Source organism: Chlamydotis macqueenii, chromosome 4 (assembly GCF_036417535.1).
Source record: "Chlamydotis macqueenii isolate bChlMac1 chromosome 4, bChlMac1.mat, whole genome shotgun sequence".
Lineage (NCBI taxonomy): Eukaryota > Metazoa > Chordata > Aves > Otidiformes > Otididae > Chlamydotis > Chlamydotis macqueenii.
In genome coordinates this window covers 3,561,600-3,581,995 of record NC_141559.1, presented here as the reverse complement: position 1 = coordinate 3,581,995, position 20,396 = coordinate 3,561,600, and the positions used below count along the sequence as shown (strand labels likewise).

At 45.2% G+C, this 20,396-nt stretch overlaps 1 protein-coding gene across 2 annotated transcripts in view; it reads left to right on the top strand.

Moving 5' to 3' along the window:
* Positions 1-4,789: 4,789 nt before the first annotated feature.
* Positions 4,790-20,396, top strand: part of MOB1B (MOB kinase activator 1B) — a 35,022-nt gene continuing 19,415 nt past the window's right edge. The window contains exon 1 of one of the 2 annotated variants that reach the window (XM_086746495.1): positions 4,790-4,996. In XM_086746495.1, the coding sequence (XP_086602621.1) occupies positions 4,983-4,996 (14 nt within the window). In that variant the 5' untranslated portion in view covers positions 4,790-4,982. Of the gene's footprint in view, positions 4,997-12,622; positions 12,641-20,396 lie in introns of those variants that run through there. The other variant, XM_086746496.1, reaches the window with a different exon arrangement.

Below are 20,396 nucleotides of genomic sequence, written 5' to 3'. Positions count from 1 at the left end.
CCTTCCCAAGAGGCGCCGGGCCGAGCGTGGTGTCCGGTCCCCGGGACAGCGGCTTCACGCTCCGAGAAACGGCCGCCGCTGCCCGACTCGGAGGGCTCCGGGCGGCGGGGCTGTCCCCTCGCCTGTCCCGCCGGGCTCGGGGCCTTGAGAAACGGGTTGTTAGTGAAAGGCCGGCCCAGCGGAACAGAGGAGCGCGGTTCAGAGGCTCACAACAAGTTATTCCTGGCTTATGCCCATTTAGAGTTCCTACCACAACCACTATCCTGAGATATATGTGTATATATACAGAGAGAGAGATAGATACATATATATTTATAGATATAGATATATATATCTAAATCAAATGAAACAGGAAGGAAAACAACCCCAGAGCCCACTTGCAATGTCAAGTTTTAAGTCAGACTTAAGCACTCACACTCCTTCCCTGTAGCATTTTGTAAGACAGGTGATTTTTACTTCCCCCCGCTTGCTCCCATCCTGGCTTGAGACTTACAGGCAGTACTGGCTGAACCTGTCCGAGAGAAAAAACTGACTTTCAGATGACCTAGAAAAACTCCCGCTATTATTGCTGCATCTAAGAGCTGGCACCGGCTTCTAAGTACGCACATGGGGAATGTAGGTCATGCTGGAACCAGAAGAAAAATGTTTAGGATGAAGCAGTAAGAGCAGGAAGAGAAAAAAAGCTAAAAAAAAAAAAAAAGTAGAAGCCAAGGGAGACTGCAGAGGTATGTAGGCAGGTATTGGAGCGGTTGTTCAGAAAGAGGATGTGCCAGGCCGTCCTGGCCTGTGCACCTCAGCGTCAGGAAGACGGTGACCACCATGACAGGGAAGATGTTCCGCTTCTGTCCCCCATCCCATAGTTCTAGTTTTGAGACAGCCGCTTAAGAGTTGCCATCTCCAGCCATGGCAAACTGTCACTCAAAATACGTCCTTGGGTTTTTCCACAGAAGTCTTTCACTTCATAATGCTGCCAACCCATTAATTTTTCAGAAGCCTTGAATGTTTCTTATCACCATTTTGAAAACGATAACAAGCTATTCTATGTCATCTCATTGTTGCTGGCTTTTGCTTTTATAAACTATTTTGTGCAACAAACTTTCATACGACAGACCATTACCTTGATAATTGCACCGTTTCTTGACAACAGCGCTCTCAACTCTTCTAGCAAGGTAAATCACGTGTTACACACATTTTCGAAGGAATGTTGACCTTGGTGCTCAAGTGGTTCACATTCCAGTCTTTCACAGTCTACATGTCGGGTTTCTCTTCAAAACCTTCTTTAAATAAGCAAGCACACTTTATGGGAGCAAAAAATGAAGATAACCATAGGAATTCATCTTGAACGCTTATCTTCACCTAGATTGGCTTTCAGGCTTTAAGTTTCACTGAATAAGCAGATCCTTGAATATTACAGACCAAGGGAATGTTACATGCGTTTCTCTCTCGCGAACCAAGCGGAGTGCAAGGAAGCGTCTCTGAGATGCACGTCTTCCACCCGTTTTTCCTTCAAAGTATTTGCCTTCAAAGTACAGTAAAAAATATCCCATTGCTGTTTGTAGCGCGTAGGGGTGTGTGAATTACCTTGAGAGGGCACCATTTTGTTGGGCATCTGTTGGCACTGAAGTTTTCTAGGAATCTTGGAGCTTCCTTAGAAAATGTGAGGGAGCAAAGCCTCTGCCCCTATGATCAGAGAGAAAAAAAAAAAAAAAAATCACCTTAGGACAACAGAATTCGCTTTTATTCACTTGACAGAACTGGTGTTGAATGAAGTCTACTTATGAGAGGAAATGTGTTATGAAAAGGAAAAATAAAAAGACTCCCTAGATGGCCCTCCAGGCTGCCGTTGACCAAGAAGTTAGATTTATCGGCCTTGGAAATGTGCCTTTTTCCATATTTAATATTAAACAGGTTGCTGCTAAGAGTAATTAATACCAGCTATTACTTAGTTTGATCAGAGGAAAAAGAAAAATCTTCTGAGTTGGTGCTAAAACAAATGCTTATCTTACATTGGGAAACATTACTTATTGTTCTATGTAATCTGTCATCAAGAAAAATTGACCTTATATTCTGTTGTGGTATTTTCCAAAATTATTAATTTAGGAATAAGTTCCTCAAGCAGTGGGGCCCCCACCATTTTCTATGGAAGATGAGCCTGTTACGCAATCCCTCATCTGCAACTGTCTCAGCATTCAGCAGGAGATAGTGTGCTTAGCCTGAGAGAGCACACCAAGGCTGGAAAACAGAAAGGAAAAAATATTTTTCATGGAGAAATTCAAGTAGGATGAACCCCCGGTAGACAGTGTCCACACCGTAAATACTGTTGGGATTTGTGGAGCAGGTCCTACACAAATAATTTATTTCTGAGACATTTTTACTAAAGTATGTGAACCCTGTAGCAGGAACGACACGTATCTCAGCAGCACAACAACACTGAAGGCAAGAGAGGGCCAGATTTGTTTTTTGCTCTGCAGTCCAGCAATAACAAGGCTGTGGAGTTGGATTATCCCCGCTCCAGAATCACGGTGACTCTCAGGAGCAGTGTATAATAACCTCATAGCTCCTGTAATTCCTTCCTGCGTTGCACGTTATTTGTAGAGCATAATTACAAGTACATACCACAGGTTGGATCTGGTATTTATACCGAAATGCTTCACTAGGTTTATATCCTGAGTCTCCTAGGTATTGCTTGTTCACAGATCAAGCCCCTCACCTTAAACGCACAAACGAGTCTCCAGTTAAAAAATGGGTGGATGCTATGAGTTTAATCTGGAATGTGGGGAGAACGTTTACAGAGCTTAGTATTTACATTTAAAAAAAAAATTGTTTCCTTTTTTTGTATTCCCAGTAACATACATATTAAATTTTGTGATCTTAATTTTCGGAACTTTTTTCAGCCGGAATTTTCTGTGTTTACCGATCTGCGCCGCAAAAGCTGGAAACTTTAGTTCAGGACCAAAGCACTTTGTCAGCTCGAGGGCCCTTTCAGAGTAATTCTCTGAAGCTGTGCGGTGTAATGGATAAACTGAAATGACAGACGTGAGGCCACGGGTGCATTCACTGTGCCTTTCCTGGAGCAACCGAGCGGTTCGACTCTTACGTAAGACTGCAGCGTGCTGCCAGTCCCTTCCATCGGCAGCGTCTGAAGCGAGCGCTTCGTGTGACCCTTAGCCACCCCGAAGAGACTGATATTAACGTGAGACATAAAATGTACACATTACGTAACCCTTTCTTCTGACAGCCGCCCAGGTCAAGTAGTTCCTACTGACTGCTGCGGTCGCAGACATTTAACTTGCCACTAAAACAAAACACGCTGCAGGTAGACGGAAGCGTATGGGTGGGAACAGAGAACGGACGTTATTTGTGTCCCAACATGAATGTGCCAGAAAGATCAGCAGTACTTTTTTTGAGTTTGATTTACGTGGCCAACTTAGTCTGACAGTGTCTGTCAGAAAGTGCCCCGAGACCCTTTTCATGCCTGCTTTTTCTAACACAGCCTTGTTACTAAATAACAAGGAAAATTGCTAACGTCATTAAGTGCTTTTTAATTACACCTTTGCTACTCAGTAATGCTCTCGATTTTAAAAATGTCCTAAAAACAGTAGTGTAATTTTAATTTACTTAGGAATGCACTGACCTGGCATTCTGACTTGGTCTGAAGGACAGAGCGGGAAAAGTAGAAAATGCAGTTTCAGCATTTCAAAACATGAGAGAAGCAATGTTGCTGCGTAAGGCTTTATAGCCGAAACCCCTTATGTCCCGTACAAAAATGTAGTGCTCTGTGGGACTGTAGCATGTTTCAATGTACCGGATTTGCCCGATAATGAACCTGAAAGTCGTCGGTTTTTCCTCTGGCCTACCTGCAGGAGCCTGGGCTTTGAGGGGTTGCCAGCACTTGCAGAATCCTTGTGGGGCAGGAAGGAATCTCTGGGAGTCGTGCTGCCTGTCCTGTCCCCAAGGATTTGTAAGAAAAATTGGATCTTTTTTTTTACCTCAGTAGTTTGCAGCTGCCCGTATCTTCACTTCTGAGGTGTGTCCTGTCTTAGCTGACTGCTGGCCCTAGTTAAAAATTGCTGAGAAATCAAACATTAGTGTTGAAATACTAGAAGCCATTTTGACACATTTCCTTTAAAAAGAGTCAGACTGTCGAGTGAGCAGGGCAGAAGTGCTGCGGTTAAGATTTTCCTATTCTTTTGATGACCGTGGTGGTTATCTGTGGGTGGGGTACCTGATCCCCCTTTGTCACGTACCTGAAGAACGGGGACAGATGTCCTAAGGAGGCGTAAATAATGAAATTGTAACGCGTTTTGAGTCCCTCGCGTGACTTGCTCAAGTGAAGCAACCCGCTCTGTTCTTGCGCCCCTCAGGCTTGCTCCATAGGAGGTGGTTTGGGGTAGCACAGGGATGAACGCTGGCGGGCCGCACTCCTGCTCGGGCCTTTTTCATCGTTCCCCTGTGACATCTGGCAGGCGACCGCAGGGATTTCACTGCCAGCACTACCTAAAGGCTGTCAGAAGCGTTTCTGCGGGTTACCCAGCGCCAGCCGGGACACCGCGGCCTGGAGTTTTACCCGAGGAGGCCGTGCCCTGCTCTTTGTTCCCTTTGGGTCGCGCAGGCCTGGGGGGAAATGCTTCCAGGGATCCCTGTGCTGTAGCAGGGTGCGAAATGGCGGTGTCCGGCGCAGAAGCGGGTATTTGGAGGGACTGGGTGCTACTTCTTTCCAGGGAAGACCAAGGTGTCGGAGGGTTTTGCGACCGGACGCCTGCCCTGCCCGAGGCCAGGCGGGCGGAGCGGCGGCCCGGGCCGCGGGGCCTGCTGGGGGGCCATGGCGGGAGGCGGCGGGGCCGTTGTCCCCGCCCCGCGGCGCTCTCCCCGCACACGCCCGCCCTTCGCCGCCGCTGCCATTGGGAGCCGAGCAGCGCCGAGCCCAGCCGAGCCGCGCCGAACCCGGGCAGCCCAGCGGTCCCTGCTCCCCCTCCGCCGCCATGAGCTTCTTGTTGTGAGTAACCGCGCAGGGGTCGGGGCGGCTGCCCCTTCTCTGGCCTTCCGTGGGTCTCCCTTCCTCCTCCTCCTCCTCCTCCTCCGCCCCGTCCCGCCGGGCAGGGCAAGGCAAGGCAGCCCGCCGAGGGGACGCGGCCGCCGCCCTGAGGGAGCGGGGCGGCCCGTCCCGCACGTCTCGCTCTGCTCCGTCCCGCTCTCTCCCTTTGTGCCCCGCTCCCGCGGGGTGTGGGGCCCGGCCTCGCTACCGGTTGTACCGGCCGCCCCCCCCTCCACCCTCAGCCGCGGGAGCGGGGAGTTAACGGCGGCTCGGGGCCGGCCCGGGAGGGCGTTTGGAGGGCGGCAGTTCCCCCAGGGGAGCGGGGTTTCCACCTTCCTTATCGGCCGGGGACGTGAATTTAAAGAAAAAAAAAAAAAAGAAAGCAGCCACGCGTGAGTGGATAAATCCACGCGAGGCGTTTCACCGGGGCTCAGGGGAGACCTTCCCCGCATTGCCAGCCCTCGGCGGGTGTCGCTGGAAAGGGGAGAGCAGCCTTCAGGGGGAAAAACAGCCATCTGCTGGCGTCTCCCTTTTTTAAAAATTTATTTTTTTTTTTTTTAAATAGTGTTTTTTTTTCACTCGTAGCCAGGACAGCGCGGGCAGAAGTTGCTGCCCGTAGCGCTCTGTGCGGTAGGTGCGTTCAGACCGGGCGGCCTTTGGGCGAGCGGCGGCGTTGGGAAGCCGGTTCCAGGTTCAGGTGGTGGCTGCGCGGGGCTGGTGCGGGGCTGACGCGGGACCGCGCAGCCGAGCGCCCGCGGGGTGCGCGGCCCCCGTCAGGAGGCAGCTCTTGGCTGCGGTGACAATTCAGGTGTGCGCAAAACCTGACGTTGGGCAAGTTTTGCTTCGTAGACAGCAGCTGGATGAACTCCGGTCCCCTCCCCTTGGGAGCAAAGACGAGGTACTTCTGACAATTAACATAAACCGGTTCAGTGACCTATTAATTAAAGTGAAGATGTGCTCTGGGGAAAGAAGGGAAATCCGAGCAGCTGAAAAAGGCGCCCTTGCAGAGCCGAGCTGCATTAAAGCCTTCTCCCCGCTGAGTGCTCTCGCAGTTACGTGCGAGCGGTCTGTGGGACCGTTGCCGTAGTATCTGACGGCTGTTCAAGGCGTATATTGATAAGCAGCAGATGTATATGTAGCCTGCTTTTAGAGAAGATACTTTATCTCAGGAACTGGGGTGTTCTAGTAAGTTGTGTTCTCGTGGAGACACGTAACACTGACGCTGGCTCCCTTCTAAATCTCTCCGTTGCTTTTATCGTTTAACTCTGCCGCACCAAACCAGCTTGCGTGTCACTGCGTTTGTGCTGCCCTGCCCCAAGAGAGATTCTGAGCTGTGGGGTGGAAGCTGCAAATGGGAGGTGGGTACACATGGCTGTCCGTGGATTCAGGCACCGTGCTCCTAATGAGAAGCCCAGCTGTCCCCCTCCTTCATAATTCTCAGCTGCTGCGATGGAGAAGGCGGGGGGACGACAGGATTTCGAGTACGGTGGTGTCCTGGGAGTCTGGTTTGCAAATTAGAGAGCCTCCCTCTCTGTGGCATTCGGCTAACTGGTAATGGAAAAGCATGAAACCCTCCACCCTCTGTCACAGGCAATAATGAGATGCCTGCTTCTTTTTCCAGACCCTTCTGAAAGGTAGGAAAGCAAACCTTAACCCCCATCTCCATTGTTTCAAGCAGTCCTGCTGGAGGAGATAGAGAAATGGGAACTGAAGTTATTGCATGGCAAAGCTAGAAATGTTGGCAGAGCTCTCTCAGCTGTTGTTGGCAGTGTGCTACATGGCACCTAGTATCCTCATCTGCAGTCTAGAAATGGATTTCAGAAAAATAATTTTAAAATATGCCTGGTAGGTCTCAGGGAGACCAGGGAAACTTTCTGTGTTACTGGCAAGTTGTTTTTCTTTTTTAAGAGTCCAGAAAGCTCGCATCACTTTTTGTCAAACTTGAATTTCACATATAATTTGATAGAGTTATTCAAAGATAGTGGTTGGATATCTTTACACTTTAACAGATTTAGCAGTGCAAATTTGTATTTTGAGCTGCAAACTCCCCACGTTTTCACAGGACTTTTCACATCGTTTTTTGCAGTAATTTTTCACCTCCTTTTTCACCGCCAGTTTCCTTGGTATGGAGGTAGCAAAGCCGATTGTTTGTCCGTGCTGTTGTCCCTGCGTCGGTGATACTGTTGTCTTTTTGTGAACTGACTCACAACTTTAAACTCCCGATGAAGATGCGGCGGATGAAGGTTGTCCTTGTGCGCTTAGGCTAGAAACGTTTTCTGAGTGGCGGCGAACCTGTCGCGCAGGTTTGTGGTCAGTTGGCTGCAGTGTGTCGGTTTGACGCTCCAAGTACGATATCTGACGCTCCAAGTACGGTATCGGGAGCCCTGCGCTGCCTGCGCTCGCTGTCAAATAACAGGGCGATTGTGCTCGGGTAACGCAGGGTGCTCGGGGCCCCCTTCGCAGGCCGGTTGCGCGGTCCTTGTCCGCTGACAAATCCATTGCTATTCTTCGCTGTTGCTAGGGCCAGTGGCATATAAAGCTACATGGGGGGACAAAAAAAAAAAAAAATCAAGGGAAACCATTGTCTTCTCTCATTATGGGTAACATTATAAAAAGACTGTGTTGTGAGACGAGTCACTGAATTAATACAACTGGGTTTTGACAGCAATTGTTATTTTCAGCGCTGCTGTTTTCTCTTTCTGATCTGTTTCTTCCTTTCTGAAAAGGCTTTAAAAACCTCTCTGATGGTTGAATAGGTTATCTTGAGTCTTTAAAAAAAATTAAAAATGGGAATTGGACTAGAAAACAGCTGCAGTTCCAAAAAGGTACAGTTTGCGAAGTTCTCTCTAAAAGGAAATTACAGCATAGTTGCAGGTACTTGAGCTTACATCTCCAAGGAAAAAAATTAAAGATAGTTCTGGTAGGCGTGCCATATGGTAACATCCTTGTGTTATCCTACGCTGGCAAAACTTACGTAAAAAAGAAGCTAGATGAAAACCACTTATTTCTAAAATGAAACAATTCAGTGTTATTACTGAAGTTGTGAAATTGTCTTTTTTTTTAAAAAAAAAAAAAAAGAGGAAGCCATGTATGTATTAGTAAATCCCTCTCAGAAAATTCCAGCATCTAGTTTTTTTAGAATGAAATTAATGTAAGTATTCGTAACTGATGAGACTTTGGAAGACTGGAAGATGATGGAAACAGCGAGTAAGGGTGAGGACGAGTAGCTGTTGTTTGGGGCGCATATGGTTGTGCATCAATGCTAAGGTAACTTGTAAACCAAATCAGGGTTTGTGTTTAGGATGTGCTCCTCTCTGTCTTATTGTGCAGCGTGGCGGAGCCAGGCACCTTCTTCTGATGGTGCACATGGGTTCATTTTTATTTTTTTAATTTAATTAAAATAATAGTTTCTGTGTATGTATAGGTGTAGAAGGTGCAGTGGGACATAATTTTTATTTTTTTCCCCCCTTACATCTCTTGCAGAGCAATACCGAAATCAGAGTTGGTGTCATTGTGTCTGGATTGCCAAGTGTGGTGGCCTTCCTGATTTCCCAGTCTGTTCCTCCACTTGCAGAACATCACGGCTGTTTTGTTGTTTCCCCTTCCTCAGCTTTCCTAGATGCTGGATTGCTGCTACTTGCCAAATAAAAGCTGTTTTTAAAATGGGCAGTCTGTGCAGTGGGAGTGCTCCTTCCGTAGTTAGAAGTTGGAGATGCGGTATTGATCTCCTCCTTCCCAAGGGCTCCCACAGAAGGCTGTTAGGCACTTCTAAACTGGATTTTCAGTCATTGAAGGTCAATGTATAGGCATTTACAAGCTTTATAGAAATTGGAAATAGATTTGTGATGCCTTCAGTTTCTTTCTCTTTTAATAGTACCGGGAATGGAAAGTCTCTGGAGTTTGCCTATGAGTAAATCGGAGAGAGAACTGCGAAGTTATTGCCACCTTTTTCAATATTATTTCTTTTTTAAGTCTTGGTGACAGTAAGTTTGAGTTTGGAGGAAAGCAAAAGGATTCCTTTAGAGGTAGAGCTTATATGGAATCAGCTCTGACAGTGAACTTTGCAGAAAGTTGTTTTTTTTTTTTTTTTTTTTTAAGCTGCTTATAGCTTTCATCAGTAGTGTTCTGTTAACAGTTGTACTCAGTGATCTTAAGGGCCTTTTCCAACCTGAATGATTCTGTGATTGATTGAATGATTGGCTGTATAAATATATCCTTTTCCCTGAAATTTGTGTTTAATGTTGTTGAAGCGTGTTGCTTCCCTTGTAGTGTTAACTCTGTGTTTAATTCCTCTTTTCAAGTGCCTGCTGTCAAAAGATTTGCCCCTCAGCTGGCAGCTGGTCTTGCTTTCAAGGAAGGGAGCACCAAGGAAGAAGAAGGTTCCAGAAACCACGGCAATGAGAAATGTACACAGAGGTGTTCGTGGTGCCCCTTGTGCTGCCTGTGGTGCAAATAATTTTACAATTCTCTACCTCTGTTGAAAAAGGCCTTTCAAAGTGCTTGTCACTCTGCTTCCCTCCTCATTTACCTTCCCTGAAAAACCCAAACCAGTTTACGAGGGTGCAGCTCGCTGACAGGGTTAAGCTCACTTCTCATCCTTCTGATGAGCTTACTGAAGAAGCTAAACCAGCAGAAAACCATTAATTCCTTTTTAGTGGGCTTAGTATTTTTTTTTGCTAATTCAGTTACTTGGTGCTTGCGCGGTGACATAAGGGATGGTGTTGGAATAATGGAAGCAGCAGGAGCGTCTGGACATGGCAAAAGATGACAAAGAGGCTTCTTCCTTTCTCTGTGCAAACTGGCAGTCGAGTCAGTCGCCTGGTGCTTTTAAATGTTCTTAGATGCCTCTGCCTCAATATAGAAGCATTAGTTTGGGATGGAAAAAAAATAAAACATACAAGAAAGGCATTGTTCAGCGTGAAAGTTGTGTTTACTCCATCACAGTGATGTCCGCTCTTAATTGCTTCCTAATTGTTTGCTTTTATGTCACAATTGTTTTCCCCTGTTTGTCCTTCTCTCTTTGTGTTAGCAATGCTAGTGAAGCTGTTTATGTTTGTCAGAGGAGAGCAGTGGTGGAACAGGGATCTCTCTCAGGGGAGGATCACTGCATGTGTGAGGTGGCTTGGTTTTTAAGCTTGAAAAGGTGTCAAAAGCGTTTGATAATTTTCTGTCAGGTCTTGGGATTCAGGAGGTCTTGATGGCAGGGACAGCCCAGGGGTCACAGTTATATCTTGGGCTGTGCCTGTCCTGAGAGATACGCAGTCTTTTATTTATCAAAAGGGATAAAATAGTAGAAGCGTCTGTCCACCGAGAGCTGGCTTAAGAGTTGGAAGTGCAGTAATATATTTTCGTGCCTGAGGCTGGCAGAATGAAGCTGCCTGTTTTTCTTACAGAAGTAAATAGCTGCATTTAATGATGCCACTTTAAGGCTTCCATAGTAAGCAGTAAGGAAGATACTGCTGCCAAAGCTATCAATAAGGCTTTGACCCGCAAATCAGCCTAAACCACAGGATACGCTTTGCGATGCTTTCAGCATTGTAAACTAAGCCACTTCCTATTGGAGCTGAGCTACAACAAACTGCTTGGTTTTTGTCTTTTAAGTGCACAGAGAGGGAGATAGTGGCGAATGCTGTATATCTGTTTTCAGATATAACTTAATCGCTTGTCATGGGCTTGAAAAAATTTTTCTAGCCTATAAAAATCATGATTCGGGGTTATCAGGGTCCAGTGCTTTGCTTTGTCAGCTCTGTGTGGTGTTTTTTTTTCAAACGTGGCAGTTCCTTCCCTTTCACTTTGATAGTGCTTCCGTGGCAGTAGTCAGTGCTGTGGCTTCACCTGCCGCGTGATACGTGAACGTTACTGCGGAGAGGTGGTGATGGCCGTGTTTGTACTGGTGCGAAGGCCCATGCTGTGCTGCGGGAAGGTCTGCATAGGTGATGGACGCTGGAAGAGTTGGGGGTGAAAAAGTAGGAAAGTCCTTCTTGGAGTCTGTACAAGACAACTAAGGACAAGAAAATTATTTTTTTTCATTTAAGTTTTCAAGGGGCTGTCTTCCAGGGGAAGACATCTGTTGCGTTTACCTCTTCTGGAAGGCAAATTAGTTTAGTAGGGCCTGTTGCGATAGGACAAGGAGTAATGGTTTTAAAATAGAGGGGAGTAGATTTAGATTGGATATTAGGAAAAAATTTTTTACAATGCGAGTTATAGAACACTGGAACAGGTTGCCCAGAGAGGTGGTGGAAGCCCCATCCCTGGAAACGTTCAAGGCCAGGTTGGATGAGGCTCTGAGCAACCTGACCTAGTCAGGGATGTCCCTGCTCCTTGCATGGGGGTTGGACTGGATGGCCTTTGAAGGTCCCTTCCAGCCCTAACCGTTCTATGATTCTATGAAATACACTGAATTTTCAAATTAAGCAGAATGCTATAAATTTCCCGCCAGAGTTACAGTACATTCTGACTAGGTTATCTAAAACCATGTGTGTGCAGCTTCTCTGGGTCAGTTTAAAGCAGAAAATGAAAAAGTAACCACAAAGTTCATTTTCTAATTTCTCAAATGATTTCCCAGAGCCAGCATGATGGCTGGTCTGCAGGTGGGTCTGTCAGATGCCTTCCCAGGGCGCTGCTGCCTGGGTCAGTATTTTGGGGAAGGCATTCAAAAGCAGGGAATGAGAGCTGGAGACTGGTTGTCTGGAGAGACGTGTAGCGGTGCAGCTGAAATTGGTTGTTAATAAGTTTGACATGACTTTTTATTTCTTACTTAGCTTAGTAGGTGTATGCCTTCCAGGACGTGATCCTCGGTTTTGTGGGATGTATTAAAATGCATTGTGCGTCTCAGACGTGTTCTGTTCAATTCAAGTCTTTGCTTCCCGTTTCAGATGTGTAGCCTGAGTCAGCAGACAGTGAATTCATGCGTATGAGATGGTAATTTCGTGTTTATAAAAGCAGTCCCCCACTGTGAACTCGTGGAGGTAACAGTGCTTTTTTCCTTGTAAGTGTATTTTGAAACTTTTAAAAGCAGGACTTGGAATTGAACTCGTTCACTCTTCTCTTGCATTTTTTTCTGTTTTTCTTCAGGAGAAAGCTAAGGATTAGGTGCAGCTTTTTGGTCCTTTTTGGCCTTGCCCTTCTAAACATTGACTTTGGTTGCTCGGATATCACTTGCAAACATAAATGGTCTTTCTTGCTTTGTTCTGTCTTTTCCCATCCATCTTGAAGTCCAGCTGTGACCGTAGCTTCTTGTCCCAACCTTCCTTCTGTTTGTTTGGTTGGTTTTTTTTTTTTTTTTTTGAAGACACTTCCATCTTTTTCTCTCCTCTCTTCTCTGCTCTCCCTTCTCCAATTCACAGCTGTTCCTTGGCAGGAATCCGTTCCTTTTGTTGTTCTTGCATACCTCCTGTGATGCTACCCATATTCCAGTGAAGTTTTATTTGAAGGTTGCTTCTTTTCCACATGCTTGAGTTTTTGGTTGTCTATCGTTGCGCTTCATCTTTAAATCTTTGAATTGGGTAGCTTCCCTTCAGAGTTAATTGCTTGTGTCCTAGGGATATTTGGGCACTGCTGATGTGTGAAACCTTAATCCCTTCCTCAGTGAAGAACATCTTGCAGGTAAGAACTCATAATGCCTGGATTTGCTGTCTTTATCACAAGTCTTAATTCCTTTCTTTGTGACAAAGAGAACAAATGAGCTAATTAAGCTTTAGTAAATTCCTCTTTTGTGAAAAATTGAGACACCTGATTTTTGATCAGATAGAAATAATTTCAACCCAAATAATGATTGGGTGGGTTTCCTATGTTGACCTTCATAAAACAACCTATACTTTGTTTTGCTTGCTGGTATTTTAATTGTGTTTTTACCAGCTTCAGTAGCGCAGTCCTGGTCTGGCTTGAATGGAGCAGTTGTTTTAGGGACTTGCTGAGTGTTCTAAACCCAGGAATCAAAATGGCATTACTATGCCTTTTACTTGTCGTACTTTGTGGCAACAAAATACTGGTTTTTTTTTCTAACGCTGAAGTGCAAATTTACAAAAAATCAAGTGTCTCTGATGTCCTGTCATTCACTTCTGTCCTTGACAGCTCTTTTTAAAATCTCTTGCTGCAGTGTCAGTGGAAAAGAGGAAAAATCAGTGTATTTAAATTCACCACAGAACAGTCAAACTGACTGTGAACTGAACTGTCAAATGCACCAGCTTAAATAACTTTGCAAGAAATGTTCTCCTGTCTGTGTAGGAGGTAGCGTTCCCTCTCCGATGCTTCAGACAGGTAGATTTTCCTGACAGGATACTTTGCAAGACACAAGCAAATTTTTCTGAAGTTCGTTACACATAGCACTTACAAGATGGTATTAAATACGGAGGCTGTGTAAGAAGTACTTGGTGATGAGGTAATGCAGTGTATTTTTGGAAAGCTGTTAGATTAATCATTACTGCCTTCTGTCCATTCTTTCTTCCTGTTGTTTTCTGTGTTATTTTTTGCCTCTAATGATTGGTCTGTTATTTCCTGAATCCAGACCCCGTTTTACCTGTTAATCCAAGTGTAATCTTGTATACCTGCTTTGAGATTCTCTGTTGGGAAGTTGCCGAGTATTTCTGATTTGCCACGTTCCTATCATCAACCTGTTTTGCACGGGGGTTGTGATAAAATAGAGCCTTTGATAAAATGCTTAAGCGACTCTTTCCCCATTAAAATTTAGTTAAGTTTCTCCTTTTTTAACTTTACCTTTTTGCTAAACATGTTAACAGATTGTTCTTTTTATTGTATTTAAAAGGATTGAAGATTGTCTTAAACTGCTTAGTTAGTTGTTTTTGGTTTTGTTTCTTTTTTTTTTAAGGTCCTGCTGTGATGTCTTAGGCTGTATGACTAGATTTGCTTTAGTCATTCATAAAGCATCGGTTTTCAAAAGCACTGCTCAGCGTTTTGGGAAGCCGTCCATGTTCTGAGGCATGTTCTCCAAGCACTATATTTGGTGTATAAGTAAGGATCTAATTTGACGCTCGAGCCAAGCTTTTATTGCTGCATTTTATCATCCTCAGTGGCTTGTAGATCGCTTTCTGAGAAGCTCTGCTTCCTCCTTTCTTCAGTGTATTCAAAGGGTGTGACTTACCAGCAGGTAGGGTTTAGGATGCAGTGTGAAATATAACTGAATCTCTGTAGCAGGAGGAGCAGTTTGCTATGGAAAGTAGCCTCCACCTTTTGTGTGGGACACTTAAGTCCTCGTTTTATCAAATCGGAACAGTACTATAGTAAAGAAATCGTAGCTGGCAAATACTGTTAACCACCTGCTTTATGTATCTGGCACATCCCCCTCTCTTTCCTCCTGCCCCACAAGCTGATGCTTTATGGGACCGGCAGCGTGCGAGGCTGTCCAAGGCAAGCTGGAGCTCTCCAGGCCACTTTGGGATGTTTTCAGTCCCTTCTTGAAAGATCTGGAACTCCTTCCTGCCTGCTTAAACGGTTTAGTAAAGCTTCTTTCTTTTTTAATGTTTCTGGTAACTTTTCTTTAAACACAATGAGATGTGTTACTGAAAGAAATAACCCAGACTTGTAGCTTTATCTATTTCCTTGTATTTCTTTTATAATTTGCTTAGTTGGATCCGTCATGGTACTTCCTAGTTTAGATTTCTGATCTTCTGTGGGTGGCATATTCTGTGGTTGATTTGTTTCGCTCTCCTGTTGGTATTCACCTTGACTGACCGGCCAGGACTTGAATGCTATTACTTCCCTCTTAAAAAAGAAAAAAAAATATTGTTCAGTTCTCTTATTTTCTGCATGATGCTTGAGTTGTCTAATACTGCTTTTCATGTTTCCACGCGTCTGCATAACGTGTGCTGTGTCATCCTCACTCCCTCATGCATTTTTCCTCTGTGTCATTGTTTTCCTTTAGAACATTACATTTTCTCGAAACCATCTCAGTGACAGGTTTTAAGAATTTCTGAAAAATACAAAACTGTTCTTCTTCCTACATTGCTCTTGTGTCTTCGTTGTGTGTACAACAAATTAGAGAGAGACGGTCTGAGATGGTTTGGACTGCAGATTTCACAGGGTTGAGTTTTCCTGCGGGTTTTGGTGGGTATGGAGCGTGTAGGGCCACTTTTGTTCACAAGTGTTGCATAATCTGCTGTCGCAGGCGTTTGACTTTGTTGTTCCTGAATTTGCTTGCCACTGGGCAGAACGGCATTCTCCGTGGCATGAGTTTTCCTACAGCAGTCCTTGCTGCAGGGTACGCTCCGCGTCCTTTTCAGCAGCCTTTCAGCTTCTTTTAGGAGGCTGCTATTTACAGCTTGATGGAGTCCTCTTTCTTCAAAGGAAAATGCGCCGTTCTCTGATGTACGGCAGAAGTAAGTGTTCAAATAGCTTTTTAGTGCCAAGTTTTATGGGTAGGAAAGGGTAGGTTTTAGGGAAGAAGTGTAGTTATGTCTGCTGAATGATTTATTAGGTACCTTTGTGTAGTAAACTGAGGTTTGCAGCTTCGTGGAAACTAAATTTTGAAGCGTAACTGGGTGAACTTCTAACTTCTGTTTGAATTCATGCTGTGCCCTCCTTTTTAAGTGAGCTAATGATAATTGACAGAAATGAGGATTTCCTGAGAAAAGAGGGGAGCTTCAGTGAGAAAATAGTACTATTTAGTTTGCAGAGAGCTTAATTGGTGACTGAAATGGTAAAGATACTGAGCTCCATCTCTGTGGCCCGTAGGAAAAAACAAAGCAGTTGGAGAGGAAGGAATACTTGGTGTTTACCTGCTTCAAAGCTGCTGGTAGCCTGCTTTTTTAAAGAAGTAGTATATGAATGTCAAGATATTAACATTTGCAGAAATAAGTCTGGTTTTGATTATGCCCTACAGTTCCATGATACGTGTATGTGTATGTACACAGTAAACGCTGGTATTAAAATAGTCGAGGAACTTGGAGCTGGTTGAAAGAACCCAACAAAACAGCCATGAGTAGCCTCAGCTTTCTTAAAAATCTAATATCTCTTTGGAATGAGACAGAAATTTTGTGAGTGGAGGCAGCGTTGTGTTTGCCTCAAGGCAGTCAGTGGATACCTGGGAGCGTGCGGCAAAACTTTCTGGATAATCCTGATTGCTCTCCTGTGCGGGGTTTCAGATGGGGGTCAGAGGAGAACATGCAGAGATACTTGAGTCTCTGCTGAAAGCTTCTTTCTTGCAAATTGGAATGAAGACTTGTTTTAAGGGATGTTTGGTGGTCTTAAAGCTCTTGAAAAACTCCATGGAGAAACTCGGGAGCAACGGTGCGGTGACTTTGATAAAACAGGCAGCGTGAGCCGTTGGGGAGGCTGCGGACTTTTTACCACGGACATATTCCAGTTCCTTCGCTGTGTGCGCGTCTGCCCGCTTGTCTCTGCAAGTCAGTAGGGCACGCTCGGCTGCGTGTGTACTGCTTTCTTTTCCCAGCTCAGTTTTTCCTCCGGTGAATACTCTTGTGTACTTGTCTGTGGCCTGTCCCTCTCCGTGCACTGCCCAGCGCTGCCGTCAGTCCTACAGAGGACAACGCTTGAGGAGTTGAGTCACTTCCGCAGCTGCTGGCTGCTCTGGGAATTAGTTGAATTGTGGTTTTGAGTGCACGGGCAGAGCTCTGGTAGTATGCAGGGAGGGCAACCGTGACTTGTTTTGTTTATTTTGAGGATTTTCCAGGAGGTGAAAGTGTGTTAAGTGAACATGTTGCAAATGAAACAAGGGAATCGATTTTGTGTGTGAGAATAGCAATCTGACAATGATTTCCCGGTTATGGGATGGTGTTCTGGGCTCTTGCTTGTTCCTTGCATTAGGAATTGTGATTACTTGGGAGAAGGGTTGTGTCCAAGTGGGTGAAGAGTAGGGACACCGTTGCCACCTACGTGAGTGGAGTTGTAGTAGACATGAGCATCATAGCATAACACCTCCCCCTTGTTTACAGGCACATTCTGAGCTCGCAGACGGGAAAACAGGCAGAGAAGCGTAGGTGCCTGGCTCGGCCAGAAAACGGTCTGTGGCCACCTAACATCTTTGTGGATTTGGCACCAGGTGTGCCGCTGCAGGGCAAGCGAGGGCATGTGTCAGAGGGAAGAGCTGAACGGCCAGTTTCCAAGGGCCGGTCACCTGTCCCTTAGTCAGAGCTCAGCCAGCAAAAGTTTGTCTTCAGCTGTGTTCTGGTGCACGTAAGAGCATCTGACTTCTGCTGGACCGATCCTCCATTTGCTTGATCTCACTGACTCTAAAATGTGTTTGTATAGAAGAAAAAAAAAAAAAGTGTTTTAAGACTGTGGACATCAATGTGTTATCACAGCTTTCAGCACAACCAAAGGCAAAACCATTCCTTAAGGCTACCTTAAATAACTTTCTCCTTACTGGACGTGAGTCATCTGATAAACTTCTGCTCTTTTTACATGCAGAGTCTTGTGTTCAGTGATACCTGCAGATTTTAAGAGCTACTGATGAGATGACAACTTCTGCATCTGCCTCCTCTCATACCATCCTGTGTAGAACTTCAATCTACGTAGACAGATATTCTTCTGAGAAGAGGAAGTCAGATTTTAGTCCCTGCCTTGATGGGTAGAGAATGAAAAATGTCATTAAAATAGTTACTTCACTGTCAGTTCTTTGGTAGAAGGAGGCACTGTTTCAAATCAGTTATTATGATAACGGCCGCTATACCCCTTGAGAAGCATCTTCAGGTTGAAAAGCCTACAGAAAATGGAACTTGCTCCTTGGTGTAGCAAAGAAAAAAGATAGCATGCTGAAGGATGGATAACAGTGTTTAGTTGAAAAGGGGAAAAAAAAAAGGGGTTGGATTTGGGGTTTTGTCTGGATTTCTATTTATTTGGTTACTGGATATTTGAAGATCTTCTGTTAGGAATGACCCATGTTGTATTGCCATCGTTGTCGATTGCATGTACTGAAAGTTAAGGACATAGTTTTAAATTCCCCTGTTCTGTGATACTACCTATTTTTTTTTAAGGTGAAGAAACTTTTGAATTCATGATTGTTCGTGTTGTTTTTTTTTTTTTTTTTTAAGTGTAGTATTCAGTAGTTTAAAAAACGGTGTTTGAAACTAAGCTTTTCCCTTCATTTTTCTTCTGAAAGGACCCTCTACCTTTTGTGGAAAGCTGTGTTTTGTATCTGTTGCCTTGGGACTTTATTTATTTATTTTTAAATCTGAGTTTCCTGTTGAGCTGCTAAGCTCAAGGACCTGTAGCTTTTGGGGGAAAAAACCACCGCAGACATCTACGAGGAAGCGCCGGCTGTGGTCAGCTTGGCTGCGCTCAGCGGAAGCGGCTGCGAGGAGGGGACGTGAGCGGAGCAGGGCCTGCCTGCCTCCCCTGGAAAGGGCTCTGGCCCGGGCAGGAGCTGCAGCCGCTCTCCCCAACCCGCCGTTGGGCACCCGGCCTGCGGATGGAGAGAGCCTGTCACCCGTAGGAGGAAAGAAAGCTCCCTGCCTCGGAAATGAGGGTGAGGTGTCTAAAGGACAGCTTGGCGTAGGAAGCAATCCTGTTTTGGGGCAAGCAGGAGCTGCTGTGGGAGTACGACCGGGATGGGTTTGCACGGAAATGTCTGGAAGCCTAATTGTTGCTCTGGCAGAATTGAGTGCTTATTCCTGAAGATGCTCCACACAGCTTTCCTAGCGACGGCGCTGCAGGAGCAGCGTGCCGAAATCTGGAAAGAAGTAACTTGGCTCCGACTCCTTGGGTTCTAAAGCCTGGCACTGGTCTTCTGTAGCCTTGGCAACTGGCTGTGGCTTGGGCAGGCGGTAGGTGCGTTAATCACACAAAGACATGCCTTCTGAAGTGGAGGCCTCTTGGTTACCAAGTGCAGCGTTAGCCTTGGGAGGAATCATTTCTTAGGAACTCTTGCTTTCGTCCTTTTTAACTTGGATATTTCTCATTTCAGTGGCTTACTCTAGGTGTAGTAAACAATTTAGGTTACTCTTACACTAGCTACGCTGGGAAACTTCAGCTGTTGCTGTTGGTATAAATATTTTCAGTTACTGTTTCCTGCAATAGCGTGTAAACAATAAACAACATGTATTTTGTTTCTATAAGAATGACCACCTGTCTGTGGAAATCTTACAAGTCAGTGCAACTGATTCTTCCTTAAACAAAACAAACAAACAAAGCAAAACAAAACCCCTGAGCTTTCTAGCCACCGCCTTACCTTTGCGGGGAGCAGCGACGTTGTCTGCGGAGCTGGCAACTCTTAAGTCTTTTCCAGATGAGCTGCTTTGGTTTGCTTAGTGATCCTGGCAGAGTGTGTGTTTCTCTCTGTTTGAAGAGAATTACACTTCTCACAGCTGAATGTTTGTGAAAGTTATTTCTGTTAGATGGGAGTTTCTTTAGAAACTTTTATTAGTATTCAGAATAATACACTAGCTGAAGAATTTACAGCGAGGGTCAGTTTTCAGGGTGAGAGCTCTCGGCTTATGCACTTACGGGTCTTTACTGACCTTACGCTTGCTGGCTTTAAACTCTCAGACTGTGTTGAACAGCCTTCAGGTGTCGAGTGGTAACCCAGTATTGTCCTGTCCTGGGGCACTGCCGCCTTCTGAATTTGAGTTGAGTGAACTGATGGCACCGTGTCTCATTTCAGCCCGCCAGCCTGTTCTGTTCAAGGGGTCTCATAGTCGCCTTCATGGGAGGTAAATTTGCAAAATTGTCTGTAGCTCTTGAATAGCTGCGCTGTGGGGTTTCTCGTCCTACCCCAGAGCCTGGCAGGAGCACTGGTTTCTCTGGCCCATTGCACCTGTAACCTCTGAGCATGGGGTTAAAGCTTCCGTGGCTGTCTTTCTCTGCCCTAAGTTGGTGGTTACGTTATTTGTCTTTAGACCTGCCTCATGCTGGTATGTCAGAGGAACACAAGACAGGGGAATGCTTCCTTCCTCAGTTCTTACATTGGGTTTGTTCCCTCCAAACTGAAGTGAACTGACTGAGACAGGCGTATTTTAATGACTGGGAACTGGGCTGGAAAACAATTGACTTGGGTATTGTGAGAGCTGAACAAAGTAATGCCTGGCTCGCACACCGTCTCCCTTCAGAACAGAAATGTTGTGACTACTCAGTTTTATAAATAGAAACGCTGGAGTTAAATCTTGTCAGTGCAGATTTTGAACATGTACCACTTAATTTTATCTGCTGTCCTTTTGATGCTGTGGTTGTCACAGGGAAAATGCGTTTAAATGCTACAACTATTGTTTGATTTCTTGATAGTAGCTGGAGCTTTTATTTTAATTTCTGTGTTGACGTGTTGGCTATTGGAAACTAACGTGATCATACTCTGATGTGTCTGTTCTTAGCAGGATGTTATCGTTTGAAACTCCCTATTATTGTTTGAAGGCTTGAACTGTTTGCTTTTGTGGAATTTAGTTCTCCCTTTGCA